The sequence below is a fragment of the Bufo bufo genome, chromosome 4 (assembly GCF_905171765.1).
Source record: "Bufo bufo chromosome 4, aBufBuf1.1, whole genome shotgun sequence".
Classification (NCBI taxonomy): domain Eukaryota; kingdom Metazoa; phylum Chordata; class Amphibia; order Anura; family Bufonidae; genus Bufo; species Bufo bufo.
The window spans coordinates 137,630,662-137,648,387 of record NC_053392.1 but is presented as its reverse complement, the minus strand read 5'-3'; the positions used below and the strand labels follow the sequence as shown (position 1 = coordinate 137,648,387).

General features: G+C 41.0%; 1 protein-coding gene across 1 annotated transcript in view; it reads right to left on the bottom strand.

The window, feature by feature from the left end:
• Window positions 1-1,670: 1,670 nt before the first annotated feature.
• EPHA4 (EPH receptor A4) overlaps window positions 1,671-17,726 on the bottom strand; it is a 62,066-nt gene continuing 46,010 nt past the window's right edge. The window contains exons 9-18 of the mRNA XM_040428004.1: window positions 13,464-13,522; window positions 13,216-13,329; window positions 12,931-13,116; window positions 11,220-11,281; window positions 9,351-9,560; window positions 7,739-7,888; window positions 6,486-6,679; window positions 3,996-4,151; window positions 3,191-3,865; window positions 1,671-2,800 (exon numbers count right to left, since the gene is read on the bottom strand). Of these exons, the coding sequence (XP_040283938.1) occupies window positions 3,751-3,865; window positions 3,996-4,151; window positions 6,486-6,679; window positions 7,739-7,888; window positions 9,351-9,560; window positions 11,220-11,281; window positions 12,931-13,116; window positions 13,216-13,329; window positions 13,464-13,522 (1,246 nt within the window). The 3' untranslated portion in view covers window positions 1,671-2,800; window positions 3,191-3,750. The remainder of the gene's footprint in view (window positions 2,801-3,190; window positions 3,866-3,995; window positions 4,152-6,485; window positions 6,680-7,738; window positions 7,889-9,350; window positions 9,561-11,219; window positions 11,282-12,930; window positions 13,117-13,215; window positions 13,330-13,463; window positions 13,523-17,726) is intronic.

The following is a 17,726-nucleotide window of genomic DNA, read 5'->3' as shown; positions in this document are numbered from 1 at the left end:
AACTGCATTTTGCTTAACCATGCAATGAAACGAAACCAAGGCCAGATTATAGGAAGGGCAAAAGGGGGAACAGCCCATGACTCTTCTTACTTAGGGGTCTCGGCCAGTTAGTACCCTTCACCTCTTCTCACAGCGTTCCCAGAAGTCTGAAAAGCGTTGACGCTCAGCATCACTAAAGTTTAGAGCTCTGTTCCCCGAGCACGGAGCTTCGATACCGCATCTGCTTGCGCTGATCCCTCTGATTGTGGCTGACGCAATTAGGGAAGGGGAGAGGGTGAATACCTATAGTTGCAGTTGCACCTGGGCTTGGAACCTGAGGTGGCCCAAGGGATGTTCTTTCACATCTGTGAACAGCCGTATTGCATGTCATGCTTTGAAATCCTAAGTATATATCTTTCGATAGGACCCAGGAGCTTCAAGATACACCTCTGATCTCTCGAATGAGCACAGGATTGTCCAGATACTGGGAGAAAGTTTAGCTGCCCTCATACACTTGGGTCTTGGTGATATTGTGATATCTACAGACAGTTATCTAACATGTCCAACTGCAGTTAAGCTGGCTGTACATATTAGATCGATGTCAGCTGAACCTAAAAATGTCTGGGAACGTGTTGGGGGTCTGTCAGTGGCTTTCTTACCTCTCAGAACATGCGTTCTCAGCGGGCATATTTACAAGGGGCAATGAGAGAGGGTTCAGCCAGCAGTTTAGCAGTTCTAAATTATCAGTTTTAGTCATTGCATATGACACTGTTACAGGGGATGTAGCCCTCAACAGAATTTTTGTCCAAAGGTCTCCAACCTTTACTGTAACCTGTATGGAAGGAAGGGGAGAATTACCACTTTATTTGTAGTCTGGGGTCAGGTTCGCTGGGTGGCATACTCTGTGGAATGTACATAAAATGGAGGTAAAATATATAGTATCCCTTTAAACATCTTCCTTTAGTGCGTTTTGCACCAATTATTAATGATGATGAGACACAGTACACACTCCTGTATTCAGTAACTACTTTATTTTTTGTTTTATTTTGTCCAGAATGCAAACATTTGCATTAACTTTTGCTATTTTACAATTTTACAAACTAGGTATAAAAAGACCATAAATAAAGAAGATAAGTTATGCGTACCTAAGTTCCAGGGAAGAGGAACCAGTTACTCTCCCCTTTGCCAAAACAAAGGCAAAAAAAATATACAAATGAAACAAAATTGGAAAACATGACAAGTCTAAACAATGTGTGAACTGAGAAAAAATATGCTCTGTTAGATTTTTTTTTTTACATTTTTTCCCCATTTTTTAGTAGAAGCTAAATTAATATTCCTCATTTGCAGTGACACAAAACTTATACATGTCCCTTTTCCTTAATGTTTGGTGGGTTAGGTACAAGTGAAAAATACTGTTATTAATAAACTGGATCATTCCATAATCTTTTCAGTCATAGCTGAGCCTGAAGCATTCTAGGCCTCAGTTATAGGCATGGAAGTTAATAAGTCCCATTAGAACTTGGGTATTGCTAGGTAAACAATTCTTGAAATTACATATAGTTTTTGGCAGTAACACAAAATACTGATATCTATGCATATCGCTCCTCACTTGCAGCAGTGCCACAAAGCACTCAGAACCATCCTAAATGATTGACTTTGTTTCTGCAGAAAAATCGGACTACTTCTCATTGTCTCCCATCATGCTCCAAAGGGAGTTCTCCAAGCAAGCGATATATCTCAATGTTGCGTTGACAAGTGTTTGGAGAGTCGGTGTTACAGAATGGAAGAAACCTGATCTCATTTTATGTCATGCTTGGTACCCTCGCTTTTCACAATCCCTTACGGATGCTAGTAATTTCTTTATTAGCATCACTGCTGATAATGTTCTTAATATCAGTGGTTTTAGGAGCTCACACATGGAGGAAGGGAATCTCTGTAGGGAATGTGATAGGATTTGGTGATAAAACTCACTAAAGTTGTTCTGCAGGCCCCTGGACTGCCGAATACTCCTAAGTTCTCCATTGTGATCGGTCTGCACAGCACAGAGGTGAAGGAGGATAGACAAAGACAAAGGGTAAAGCACAAAAACATAAGTTTATATATATAAAACGCGTCTTGGCCTATTATATATATAAACTTAAATGGCAGCTTTGCCTGGTCGTCACTGGTACCAGCAAGATGCCGAAACAGATAAATTGCATATTTTTTATGTAGAAAGTAAAGTCATATTACATTACAGAGGCTTTTACAAATGAGGAGCAGGCCTTGAGCAGAGTACACCATCCTTCATCACCTTATGGGATAAACCATAAAGTAGAATTGTCCCATGGCCCATTCCAAGCTGGGTCCCTTGTTAAGGTTAGTTTGGCTTATGATTTGCTCCTTGCTGACCTGCCGTTTGTCTACAATGCTTTATTCCACAAATGATCCTCTTGCTCATTGCTTCGCAGTGTAGGAAAATCTCATCTGAAGTGCCTCTATTCCCTTTTACTGAAGAAACTAAAATGGATAATGCTGAGTGGTCTCAGTAATACCATTAACTAAGGCAAGTACAATATTCCGGCATGAAAACATGGCATCCTTAGTAAACATCAGCTGCCTTCCATCGCCTGCCTCATAAGGGGCAGACCATAGCTGGGCATGGAGTGCACAGGAAGACCTGTTGGACGGTATGGAAACTTTTCTTGCTGGAGAAAAAGCAGCTGCGACGATAAGATCCATGGGCTCATCTCTTTAGGTTGTAGGAACCGTTCTTCCCTGGAATGGGGTCTCCAAACCTTGAGCTTGCCATGGATGAATGAAGGAAGTTGAGTTCAGTTCTCTACAAGAAACAAAAGCAAATCTTGAGTGTCTACAATTTACAGCACTGAATTCTGAAAGGATTTTTCCACTTCATTCAGTTGTGAATACAAATGTTATCTACGACTATCATCAATCCGCCGAGGTTTGAGCATTCAATAATTTATATCACCCTCCACCAACTTTCCCAACTGATTGTTTCGATAAAATAAAAGCTTTCCCCAAAGATTAAAAACGTCTGTCAAATCTGGGGGAAACATGATACAGCTGGAGAAAGTAACAGGAATCTTTGTCTCACTGTGCTGCCTGCAAACTAATTCCTTGGAGCAAGATGGTGCTTTAAGAAGTTCATGCAAAACAGCCACAGTGCAGATGGTCCAACAATACTACACCACAGGAATTGAACACATACCTTCATATGCTTCTCTACGCTGCTGCCATTAGGTAGTAGAAACACACTTCCATCCCTAACAAGGAGTTCCAGGTCAACCCTGATATATCCTCTGAGTTTGCAGATGACCAAATGACCACAGGTAGCCTGCAGTAGACCACAGCGATGGTCTGCATCTCCAGCAAAAGATCACCCAGTATTTCCATTTGTCCACACAGAGGGGGAAAAAAATGCTTGCACCCATTCCAAAAAGATGTCCATGTGACACGCAAAAACAATCCACGGAAAAAGTCTTGTATGACGTATGCATCAAGCAACATGATGAGTGTGCCCAGTCCACTTTCAATGGTTGTTTGTAGCTTCCTGATGTATGATCTACTGTAAGTGTGGCACAAATGACTAAATTTATTTCTGTGTTTTTAATGGGTTTCACCTCACTCCTTTGATAATTACAGTCACTGTCCAATGGGGTGAGGCTATTAAAAAAAAGTGCAGTTCTTCAATTAAAGTGCATGGATGAGGTAAACTAATTTTTTTTCAAGAGTTCTGAGAGAAAATCGTTGCCCTGATGCACTATGACTTCAGACAGGAACCATCCTGCCTTGCATCTGTTGCATCTGGTTCCTCATTCCTTGGACACTACTCAGGATCTTGTTCTGGTGAGCGGGAGACGTGATCCCAATCCGAGTTAGGTCACTAGGCAAAAAATAAATAAATAAAAATTATAAATATATCATTTAAATAATGCTCGTTTTCAGTAGGCTACAAACCCCTGGCAATATAATAACACGAAACAACCCATATGTGAAATCATTGAACTACTTACTCTTGGTTGACATGGACAACTGATTCCAGGTTGTTGTACCCCGCTGCTGTAAAGTTATCTTTATATCTCTCCATTTTAATTGCCTGAAGCCAATCCACCACAGAGACCACCTGGGACCATTCAGGCGAGCTGGGGTCCAGAAGAGCCGTGTTCGTTCTGCCAGTCAAAATATAAGAGTATTAGTCAAGTACAGCAAACATATTCTGTGCATAATGTGTGGCTGTTATTAACAAGCGGATCATGCAATTAATATAGAAACAATGTCGCCTTATATCCATCACTGTGACAGACAGCCTACAACACTCCATCTGTTGATAACCAAGTCTACCATTCTCCGTCTCAATTTTTTTAGGTTCATTTTTCTTATTTATTTCTTTTGTAACCATTTGGGCTCATGCACACGACCGTAGTTTCGGTCCGCATCGATACGCATTTTTTGCAGATTGGATGCGGACCTATTCATTTCAATAGGGCCGCAAAAGATGCAGACAGCACACCATATGCCCGCAAAAAAAAAAAAAAACATGTCCTATTCTTGTACCTTTTGTTACTGGGGTAAAAAAAATTGTCAGCATGTACATAGTCGTGATCGGTATTTTGTGGATGCACGACTTGCCAACCGAAGAAACGTACATGGGTCATGTGCATGAGGCCTTATATTTTTAGCACCAAATTTCACATACTCTGTAAAGAATAAAGGGGTTGTTCGATAATGGCAACTTATCATCTATCCACGGGATAGGTGCTATATCTGATCATTGCAAGGACCATCACAAAAACAGTTCCTTGTCCCCCGTCTGAATGGAGAGGTGGTCGAGCATGCACATTTTTGCTCCTCCAATCAAACTATGTGGAGTGCAGTCCTCGGCTATCTGTACTTTACTATTTTTGGCAGTCTCACAGACTGTGAATGGAGTGACGGTGCCGTTCCATTCAAACAAGAGATACAGGACCACCATCAATCACAATAATGGGGGTCCCTTTGAATGCCCCTCCTTGCAAAGTGGATGGTGGTAACAGTGCACCCAATTATTTAGGGAGCCATTTACCCAATTGGTTTTTGACAACTGATCCATATAGAATTATGAGTTTTTGTTGTTGTACAGGTGAGAGTGTTAACATAACATATGAAGGGATTAAAAGTAAGCAGGGTCTGGGGTGCTACTGTTCACTAAAACATGCGTAAAATACACTAGCAACACATTTCGATGGTGATCCTCCCTCTTCTTCAGGCAGATACTTATTATGTTCATAAAAGGGTAATACATTATGGAGCGCTCCTTTGTGTTTCTTTATCTCCACATGAAGGAAGGGGCAATGATTGGCCCACGGTCATTTATTCAATGATTTGCTGTCTGTGGGTAACTACACCAATAGTCCCATTACCAGGACTGTGTGTGACCGGAGCCTTCCACAAATTCCCACTATGCATTTGATATCTATGAGTTATGCCCTAATCAGCCTTCCTGTACTTACATCGCTGATATTGAACTCATTCTCAGTGAAACAGCCCAATCAACTAGATCCCCAACAAGTTCTCTAGGAGCAGACAAAGCCTAGCTTGCAGGGGAGATAATCCGCTCTTTAATCAAAATGTTCCCGAACAGGCCATATGATAAAATTGGCTAGAATAAGGGGGTCTTTGATGTTGGGTTTAAGGAATGTAATTCTCCTCAGTTCCCTCTGTGCTGGACCTTTAGGGTAATTGCTTTAGCAGATTCGCTGCCGTGATTAGTAACGTATCCTGTTGTTGATACGCAAAAAGGCCAGGCAACTGCTGAGGGTTTTTCACTCATACCGAGAAAGAAAATCACATTTTCTTTTTAGTTAATACTAGGAATATGGAAAAAGCAGACCTCACATATTCTGAAATTGACAAGTTACACATGCAAAGCTCTTCACGTTCTCAGCAGAAACCTATCACTAGCATAGCATTAGGAACCCTCCATCACTGGCTCGCACAGAGCCGCCTGCTGACAGCGAGACAAGCCCTTCCTCTCCTCGGATTAGTGGATCAGATTTCGGAAATGCTTTTACCAAAAACACTTATTTATTCTTTTTTTTCCCCCCCTGTGCCTCACCCCTCTGTTGTAAATCTGTATGCAGCTGAAGGCACAACTCAAACACTAAAAGCAACATAGAATTGCATTGTGACGACCAATAGCTCCAATATATTTTTTAGTCTGAGCTTCTTCTTTTCAGCCCAAGGGAACGAGTAGGCTTTCTAAAAGATTCGATCAATATCCATAAACACAGATGCTTAAAAGTCCAATCAATGCAGTTACAAATGTAAACTGATCGGGGTCAGGAGAAGGTGGGAATTGTTATACTGTTATACTTAATTGAATATGTAACAGATTACTGAATATTTCTGACTATGTGATAATATCACCCCCATGGGGACTTTTAACCAGTTCATTCCGCACAGGAGTCATCAAAGGCCAATATATTTTAATGACGCAGTTTCCGAATTGATGGCTACAAACCAACCTTGAGCCTTCCAGTCCAGTCCTTTTTAAACTGTTTGGGTTTCGGATGAGTTTGTCAAGCATGCTAACAATCTGTCCAAATTTGGGCCGGTCACTGCGTTCCTTCTGCCAGCAGTCCAGCATGAGTTGATGGAGAGCAATGGGGCAGTCCATGGGAGGAGGCAGACGATATCCTTCTTCTATGGCTTTGATGACCTTCAACAAGAAATTGACAAAGATGTAAAATATGGATTAAAAAATAGTAATGATTTTAGATATAATATAATTAGATCCAGATATCATCGAGACAGTAAAGACTAATGGTCTGATCTTGGAAGGAAGCATTTTTAGTACTTACATGTACCAGTCGCTATATCTAGCAATAAAGCTGAAATTATCTGGAATATCACTTTCTAGCTTATGTTTCAGGATGTGCTGACCAGATGACCCTCTCATTATATATCCTTGGCTACCCCCCCCCCCCCCCCCCCCCCCCCCCCCGTTAGTAGACATGAGCGCATCATATTTCCAGATGCACCTGGACAGTGTCTGCAGGGTCTACCAAGAAGACAACATCTTTGTATGAGTGCCTGAGATACAAATAACCCAAATACTTTCCAGAATAGAGGGAAATTGTACACAATGCAGCTTCCAGATATACACTATGGGATTGCACACTGAATGCTATACTCAGGGAAACCAACAGAAAAAACACAATCTTCTTCCTTGTTATTGTGTGAGCAAAAAAACAATGTGGGTTATTTCCCCCGTCACTATTCTTAGGTTTCACTGGGTCATCCAGAGACAGCTGTCTGAATCTGATCCCTATGAGACTATGCAGATGGTACACTTAAAAAAGATATGCATAATTTAAGAAAGGCCATTTAAAGAATTATTTTTTTAATGTCCCCTAGAGACGGTCATTTAATTGTCTCAAGAGATACCGTAATTACACTAAGCTTTTTGTGCTTTACAAGGCCGGTTCTCCCACTGGTGAGTTGGTTAATGACACATAGACCATTGCTGGTATATTACTTTTACTGTCTAAAGCTCAGGATTTATGCACTCATGTCATATCATTAAATAATCGAGAATTCTCCTGTGACATCACTAGTGGAAAGTCTATTTGAAGCAGAAAGCACCAACCGATGCTTCGCATCAGTAGGACACGTGAGAGCTTCAGGACCACTTGATAAAATGTACAAAAAAAAATCAAGATATTACAAAATCAACATAATGAAGTGTTTTAGACCATTACAAAAAAATACTGCTTACATCCTGATTGGACATATCCCAGTAAGGTCTCTCTCCGTAGGACATGACCTCCCACATGACGATCCCGTAACTCCATACATCACTAGAAGATGTAAATTTCCTATATGCAATGGCTTCGGGTGCTGTCCATCGGATTGGGATCTTGCCTCCCTACAAGGCACAAAAATTATTTTTAATACACAGTTAGATCATTGATATTAATAGCCCAATGTTTATTTATTGGCCGGTCAATCATTCTTAGATGCATATTAAACTGCCTCACCTTATGAGTTCCCTGTCTGTACATAGTTTTGGGGGTTCTGGTTCTCAATGAAGAGATTCAGCTGGATTATGGAAAGTTACATAAAGGCAATGCTCGATGGGCAAAATAATGCAAATTAGCTCTTCTTCAGGAGAAGAAAACTATCCATACATCCATCTATCCATCCACCCACCCATCCATCTATCCATCCATATATCCATCCTAATATGAGATAGGCTTCTTCCCTTTAGTGAGAACTAATCTGCAAACTGTCTATACAAGTAATTCTGTTAGAACATTATAGGACTGTAGACTAAATTTCTATGTATACTGGGGTGTTAAATATGAAATATGAGTATTATTAATTTTCATATATAGCCTGACCCCCCTGCCTCACTTGGTATATATATACAAGCAGTTTACAAAGAGGGGATTTGAAAGGACAAATAGAGAAAATGTAATTGATTTTGCCTTGGTACATTCAGTTAGGATCTTAGTGCATACATTTCCTTATTGCATTATTGCAACATCTACAGTACGCCAATCTTGTTGCTCTTCACAGGCCACTATGACATTTTTCCATCCCTTTAAAATTGACTAATGAAGATAGCAATGTCTTGCTATGTATTTCTCGCCTCAACCCATACTGTCAGCGGTGGCCTTAATCAATAGCTCATCTTGTCTCTCTTACAGTAAGGTGACTGCACCTGACAGATATGGCCTGTGGTCATCAACCTGTCACCATGCTATTCATTAACAGAATATATTGTATAATTCAAGCCAAGGACCACTGAGCAGTGATTTATGTAACACACCAGCAGTGAAGGTGTTACACATCATCTGCAACAAGATCCGTGCTGGTATGCCTTCAATTAATGGAAAAGCCAACAAGGGCTTGGCTTCCGTAGCAGGCCTCAGTGCTTGGTTAAGTTTGTAAAGAAACTTTTCGATTTTTATCTCTCCTCGATTCACTTGGCTGAGATCCTGCCACTGATACACCTAATTGTTGTGGTAATGCACAAAGCGTGTTCCCTTCCCTTGGCCCCCTCCTTCTCCAAGTACTTTTTTTTGTTAAGCTCCAAGCTGTTTATGTAAAATATAAGACATGGAGACTCTGGAATGCAGCGTAGATACAAGACATCACACATGGAGATATGCGAGGATAGATGCCTTGCCAGTAATTTGTACAGAGATCTGTGTGATTCTGCCTTAGTGACAAGTGAAAGTAGTACGTAAGACTCTGCTTCTTCTGCTTCAGCCCACAGCCACCAACTGTGACCATATGCTACGTGCATGCCAGATTGTACAGTGCACTACAAATAAAGGTCTAATCTGCTTCTGAATTGTCTATCACCTTTAGTTCATACTTACCCTGGTTGTATAGGCTGCCTCCGGATCATCCTCCAGAACACGGGACATACCAAAGTCAGAGACTTTGCAGACAAGGTTGCTATTGACAAGGATGTTACGAGCAGCCAAGTCTCTGTGTACATAGCTCATATCGGAGAGATACTTCATGCCAGATCCAATACCGCGGAGCATTCCTACCAGCTGGATCACAGTGAACCTGCCATCATTCTTCTGAAAGAAAACAGCTAGCATTACTTATAGGTTACTGACAGCAGAGAAATTTTTGTAGTATGACCATCGATTAAGGCACATATCGTTGCTTATGCCGAAGAAGGCTAAACAATTCATCTTGTTAAGAAGTTAGTTTTTATTACATAAAATATCTAAATCTCCCAGAATAAATAAACTAAATATAAAATAAATCCTACCCCATCCATCCCAATCAACCTCCTTCTCAGCAAAACAAAAGAGCGTCACTATATAGACCAATTACTCCATAAAGAAAGGAACCTGTGATCCCTGTCCATAGGGACACGGGGCAGCCATTGTCGTAATCTACGTTATCTACATAGTTCTTATTATTAATACCATACTTTTATCATTTTAAATATTTAAATTTACGAGGAAATAAAAACAGAGAAAATATAGACTCAGCAGGGAATGAAAATTCACTGCCATTTTCTTGTGCAAGGCTAGGGAATTTCATGATGGCTACTTCATAATTAACGGGTTAAAACTTCACAGGGTGTAACTACTTGAAGTTCAGACTTTAATAGAAGTTTAATCACATGCTTCTGGCTTTCCTGTCATTAATTTAGTGCTGACCTGGAACCAGTGCCTTGCCTCGCTCAAGGTGTTCTAGTCTAGGTCAGCTTGAGCCAAGAGGTGGGCAAGTAGTAACACGTAAAAAAACAGGACGATAAAAAATAATTACTTTTACCAGAACGTGTTGTAAAAATGGTCTGGTTTGTGTAACACTAACTGTAATTGAAGGGAGTATATTGTCTTCTTGGACTTTATTCACAGGTACTACTAATTCTGAAATAACGCCAACCAACTATGCATGGCCTCCTGCAACCTCAACCTCAAAAACATTTCTTGTATCTGCTCTTTTTTCAACCAAGTCAACAAAAATGCTAGTACATGCCCTCATCATTTCCTATCTAGACTACAATACTGCAACATCCCTCTCTGTGGTCTCCCATTTACACTCTTGTGTCCCTCCAATTCACCCCCAAATCTGCTGCCAACTCCACCTCTCCTCTCTGCAAATCCTTTAACTGGCTATCATTTACCAGGTGAATTCAGTTCAAAATATTAACACTGGCATACAAGGCCATCCATAACCTGTCCTCTCCATACATCTCTGACCTGTTCTCAAGATAACTTTCCACACATAACCCCCAATCCCCAGAGGGCCTTCTTTTTGCTGTTCTCATATCTGCTGTTCACCTCTAAGATTTCTCCTGTTCATCTCCCATACTCTGGAACATCCTTCTCCAACTGATAAGACTCTCCCCCACCTTCAAAAGCAAAGTGATCTCCCCCACTTCTTCAAGAAAGCCTACAATAACCCTCCTGACACTGCAATATCATATGATCATCTCCTACCCTCACCTGGTGCCTCCTTCCCCCCTTCCTCTGTAGACTGTAAGTCCTTGTGGGTGGGATCATCGCTCCTCTGTACCAGTCTGTCACTCATCTCTTTTATGTTTATTGGACATATTTTTTGACTCATCTGATGTAGTAATACCCTTTTCATATGTAAAGTGCCTTGAACTGAATGGCTTTAAAATTAAATAATAATCGTTCCAAAGTCAGCAGTTGGTATAAGCCAGCACCACTCATGCAACCCATGTGTGTAGGCTTTCCTAAGCCTTTCTAACTTACCCGAAGGAAAGCATCCAAGGAGCCATTCTCCATGTATTCTGTGATGATCATGACTGGTTTGCCTAAGACACAAATGTCACATATTTTAACGCCATGTAAATAAATGAACCTTTCACATACAAGACCATTCAAACATTTCACATAAATTGTTGTTCTTCAACTCTTTTCTTCCTTCAGTACTTTGCTAGAACGGTTATTTCAGTGCATTTCTGACCTAGTCTATGAAACATGGATTTAGTGACAGGTTCATAGTGGGTGTCGGTTTCTTCGCATAATTACCATCTAAATGTGTATGGAAATGTAAGCACTTTTCTGTCTTAGAATTATTTTTCACGCAGCACACTTATTTTTTTTCTCCTTTCTTGCAGCTATTAGAGCAGCAGCATATTTTAACGCTGTGCATGTGAGGCCTTTATTCAGATTTTATGGTTTCATAAGTCACAGAGATGATATTAAGACACTGCTGGAATCTAAATCAGGAGCTTGGAACGTACAGAAAAAGCTAGGACCAGCATCTTACAACATTCACACCTCACAATGAATAATACTAAAATAAGCCACTCACTCTGTCATTCATGAACCTAACTGCAACACATCGCCATACCACCAGAGCCAAAGTACTGGCCCAAAGGATATGGCAAGGTAGAAATAACAGATGGGAATCATAAAAAGCCCCTATAACCCATTAGCGGCTAGGAAGAATTGGGTAGTTCTTTCTGCATTAAACAGTTATTGGGCTGGAAATTAAGAAGACACTTGATGGCGGTGCCGAGCAATTCCAAAGGATTTTGCCACAGCAGATAACTGTAATGAGATTTAATGAAAGCTGCTTTCTCTGAGATGTGCCATCCATTGTCACTGATGGGCCCTATGTTACAGTACGCTGTGCCAATGAAGGTTAATCTACAGACCATGTTTTCCTTTTTCTATACAAAAATGAGAAGAGCTGCAGCCATCTGCTTCCTGACGAGATTTTTAACAAGTCTCAGTCTCACACAACCCTACAATATGTCCTACATGCTCCTCAAAAAAACCTGCAGTATTCTCAACTGGGGAACGGGTATCTGTGAGAGTCACCAAAGCCCTTTTTATCTGACATCAAGATGAATGGCTCTGTCTCTCTCTCTCTGCTTTAGGTAATACTGTAAGCTGTGCCATCTGTCATTTCAGACCAAGGTTTCTATATCTGTGGTGGTTGGATGATCTATTATGCTTCTGAATATCTATGCAAAATTGAAGAAGGTTGTACAGGACACATATCTATAAATACTGCAGACTAGAAATGCATGCCGATTTCAAGGAATACATTATCTCTGCTGAATTACCTGCGAGAAACCAGTGGAACAGAATCAAGTAAACTGTCCGCAATGAATGCTGTCTGCTCTGTCAATCTCAGCACTAAAGGTGGCCATACACAATAGATGAATGTCCGACGATCTTGCTGATTTCAGCAGATGCCTGGAGTAAAAAGGATTGGCTGTTGGATTTCAACATGCCTGATCCTTTTGTCCTCAGGGGAGAGAAGTCAGTATGAGAGGTGGCTGGCACTGGCTTATTAAATTCACCCCATTCAGTACACATACTTGCTCACCCAAGTGAGTCAGGAGGAATAGCTGTCAGCAGCTTGACAGCCATCTGAAGATCATGGCCAGCTTGAGTTGAGATTACAGGTAGATTCATTCTCAGAAGTTGATTGTGTATTCTCACTTACATTTGGTGACAACACCTTCAAGATGGATAATGTTTGGATGATCAAACTGGCCCATAATGCTGGCCTCGCTGAGGAAGTCTCGTCTTTGTTTATCCGTGTATCCAGCTTTCAATGTCTTGATAGCCACGTAAATTTCCCTTTTTCCAGGAACCTTAAGACGACCACTGCACACTTCTCCAAACTCACCTGTAGGCAAGAAAGGGGGTTAACTTTCCTCAAATCAGAAACAAACTTTACAGTTTTGGCAACTTTTAACACATTTACGAGTTTGACTTGTGTACTCACCAACGCCAATTACTTTCTCAATCTTGATACAAGATGCATCAATTTCTTTTGCAAATTCCCGCACTGCTTGGTTGGGGTCTTCATATGTGAATGGGTCTACATAAGTCTTCACTCCTGGAAAAGAAATCAGAACGTGAAGTCCACCATCCACATGAAAGCAAATATTTGAATGAAACATGATCACATTCTGGATATAGTTGTGGCATACATCATATGTAATGGAGGATACCGAGATTTGTCCCATTTACCTTGGTTTAAATGCTTCTCCTCATCGGCTTCTTGTTTAGCTTTACTGTACTTGCTCCGCCTGAAGGGGTAAAGAAGAATTCCATAAGGACCATGTGCGTAACACTGTTAACATATATATCAGTACAGTCTTATAAGGAACCTGTCATGTTGTACATGAAGTGGTATCTGTGGGCAGCATGGTATAGGGCAGGAGAGCAAATGTTCAGTAATTATTGATTGAAATTCCCGCTGTTTCTATGATAGCCTTCCATGTATAAGTATGCACAAGTTAACTGGCAGTCATTGAATAGGACCACCCACTATATATATATATATATATGTACAGTGATCCCTTAAGATACAATGGCTTCAGGATACAATATTTTCAACATACAATGTTCTTTTCTGACCCATGTCAGACTCAGATGCAACCAATCAAGGCCACTTCTCTGGAAAAATAGCTGGATTAGTTGCTGGTTAGCAGCTGTCCCTGACTGTTATATGTAAGGAGTTGTTTTATATGTCTTAGGGTACTTTCACACTAGTGTTATTCTTTTATGGCATTGAGTTCCGTCCTAGGGGCTCAATACCGGAAAAAAACTGATCAGTTTTATCCTAATGCATTCTGAATGGAGAGCAATCCGTTCAGGATGCATCAGGAAGTCTTCAGTTCATTCTTTTTGACTTTTCAGGACGGAGATAATACCACAGCATGCTGCGGTTTTATCTCCGTCCAAAATTCCGGAACACTTGCCGGATCCAGCATTTTTTCCCATTGAAATGCATTAATGCCGATCTGTGCATGCTCAGACTGCAAAAAATGTGAAAAAAAATAAATGCCGGATCCATTTTTTCCGGATGACACCTGAGAGACGGACCCGGCATTTCAATGCATTTGTCAGGCGGATGAGGATCCAGATCAGTCTGCCAAGTGCCATCAGTTTGCATACGTTTTGACGGATCCTCTGCTTCAAGTGTGAAAGTACCCTTAGTTATCTGCTTATTTTTCTTAAATCTTCATTTTCTCTTATCTTAGATGACATTTTAGGGCTTTGGAACCAATTACTCAAGTTACAATGGTTTCGACATACAATGGTTGTTCTGGAACCAACTATTATTAGAACTTGAGGGACCACTATATATATATACACACAATATTACATACAAATTGCACTTAAACACATGTACTGGCTATGGGAAACAAGTTGGGAGGAACCGTTATAGAAAGGTAGATATAGTAAAACATAGATTATATCTGAGGATTGGAAAAACATTTAGACAGAATTAGGATTCCATGAATATACACAGATAATTAGGGCAATCAGTGGTTATCGTATATCTGTGGGGGCTTTGTCTGAAGAACACAAGATTACTGATTAAACACTAATTGAAGGCATTGCACATTTAATGACAGGTCTGCCACAACACCCTTCCCCATGCATATCTTGACACCTAGGTGACCTTCCATTGCCTGTGTACTATCAAGGACACTGGTGGTTATCATTATCCCTTCTTGCTAGGTCTTCCTCCGAAAGAAAAGTGCAATCTATGGAAATGCTGACAACTGATATGAATGCTATGTGGGCAGCGTTCTGTCTCTAGAAGTGATTTAAGGATGAGAAATGAATAGAATTTGCGTTGAGAAAGGGATGTTAGGATTTCATGTCATGCAACCGGTCAGTTCCCCTCCTCCACAAATCACTACAGGTGAGAGGGTCAAACAAGAGATAGCTTTTCCCACAAGATTTCGCTCGAGACAAAAAGACTGGAAAGCACACGCATTGTGGAATGGCAACCTAGTGTGAGAAGTCTTCCTCAAATATCAGATGAGGACACAATGAAAAGATGTGTGAACCTAGAGGTGTATCAGCCAGGTCAGCTTTGATCAGACTTTCAATGACCTAGATTAATGACATGGGACAAAACAAGCACGCATGTGATACCCATCCAATACATGTGATACCTTGTCTATATAGTGATCCTTCAGGATACAATGGCCCTGGGATACAATATCTTCAACTTACAATGGTCATTACTGGACTAGACTCAACATGCAATGCCGTAGACTCGGATCTAACTAGTCAACATGGCCATTTCTCTGGTAAAACATCTGTGTTGGTTGTCTAGTAGCTCGACTTTACAGAACAGTGCGTTACTACATGTCCTGTACTGCTTCTGTGTCAGGATGAGCTGCTCCTTTGGACACCAGGTGAGGGCAGCTCCATTTTATGTTTCTGCTACACTGTGTGCTGTAGAGGACCCCGAAGAAGCTCCTGTCCTCCTCACAGAAAGTGATCTACAGCTTCCAGCATCTATTCCTGACTGCTATATGTAAGGATTTGCTTTATCTATCTAATTTATCTGAGTATTTTACTTAAATCTTCATTTGGGCTTTGGGACCAATTACTAGATTGCCATTGACTTTAGGACTTTCAACATACAATGGTTGCCAAAGAATCAAATAATATTGTAACTTGAGAGAACACTTTATATATTAAATATCCACACCCTAGTGAGATGTCATATATTGCTGGGAGGAGAATAGCCGCTCCTAGAGATTCGGACTGAACAGACTATGGCCTGAATATTACTTTTTATTAGAAGCAAAATGTAAAATAAAGATTTGCTAACCTCCACAGCCACATCCTAAGTGATCTGATGAACATATGCAGCGTACAAGTGGTTAATCACATTTCGTAAGGCATAAAATAGACTGACTCACTTCCACCCTAACCTGGTAGTTTGCTCAAAGAAAAGCACTTCCAAAAACACCCGTTAAAAGCAGCATTGGAAATGAAGAGAGTAAAGCTACGTACAGGGGTGCCAAGCTGCTATGAAGCTACAGAGGCACCATCTGCCTTCCTCTCTGTCAACTGCTTACATAACCTCATTAAAGTGCACAGGCATAAATGTGAGGAACTGTCCAGCTTGGTGAGGACATAGCGCTAGCTTGTCTTTAGGCATGCCGAAAGTTGCTGATCAGTCTAGCTTCCATTTTGATGAGGACTTCAAGACCTGGACCTGCAATCCAGCAATAGCCACCGAGGCTTAGAAAGAAAAGACTCTTGAATGCCTAATTCTCCGCCTACAAGAAGTCTTACGGTAGACTGTGAGCTCAGTGGGACAGAAAGCATGCTATGAATAGTCCTTTTCTGTCCACACCAGGTTGCATTCCCAGCAGTTTCCTCCATGCATAATACCATGACTGTCATTGGAATTCTTCTGGTGCATTCACTTGTACATTCCTGTCATTTCACTATGACATCTTCAATGGAGGATTGGATTCAGAACCCGTCCCTCTCTTTATTTCCTTGCATTTAGCAAATCAGATCATATACCGAAAAATGCGTCCTTGACAGGCTTGATGGCTTCAGACAATGAGGAGGCATTGAAACATTTTCAACCCACTTTTTTTTCTGTGTGTTTCACTGCAGTGGAAAGAACTGTTTGAATCCCCATTAGGAGCCATGAGCCTGTCAGCGACAAGTTTCCTTGGCTGCGTTCCCTAAGACAGCTTTATGGCTGACACTAAAAAAGAATCAATGAAAGTCCAAAGGGTCGACGTTTCATTTTTATCTAAAGTGATCCACTGAGAGCCAATCAGTGCTGGCCTTCTATCGACCTGAGCCCACCTCTCCATAGCTGGTGGTTGCTCTGACAGCCTGGTAGAATGATAAACTGCGGGAGACCTGATAAAGTACAACCTGGGTAGAGGGTCTGGAAATGATTTTCTGATTATGTTGTAGCAATAGTTTTTTTTCTGCCTTGCTTGCCGCGGCGCTCGAGCGCAGACGTACCGCCTACACGTCCCTTTTAAATAAACAAACAACCATTTGCATAAAGTGGCGGCATACTGGTAGATGCTCAAATAACATAAAACTGAGATCTTGGGAATTAGTGGAATTCATTTTCCATTTCAAGCGGGACTCCTGCTGCAGACATCATGCTTAAACTGCAGGGGGGCTTTTGCTGCCGCACTCGTGCTGTGGAGATCAAAGATCTTGGTAGGGGTTTGTACCGAGAACTGCTATGTTTAGATGCTAATCAGAGAATATGTCTTTGTTTCAGGTCTGAACACCACCCAGAAGAGGTAAGTACTGACACAGGGGAGAGACAAAGGCAGAAGCAGGCATTCTCCGAATCCTAAAAATACCTAACATACTTTACTGAAAACTTCTTAGATATGGCAATGTTTTATATAGGACAGTAAAATATGAGTTCCCGTCAGAATGGTTCGACTACCAAACTGTAATACTGTTACGTTGAGTCCATCCTTATGTTGA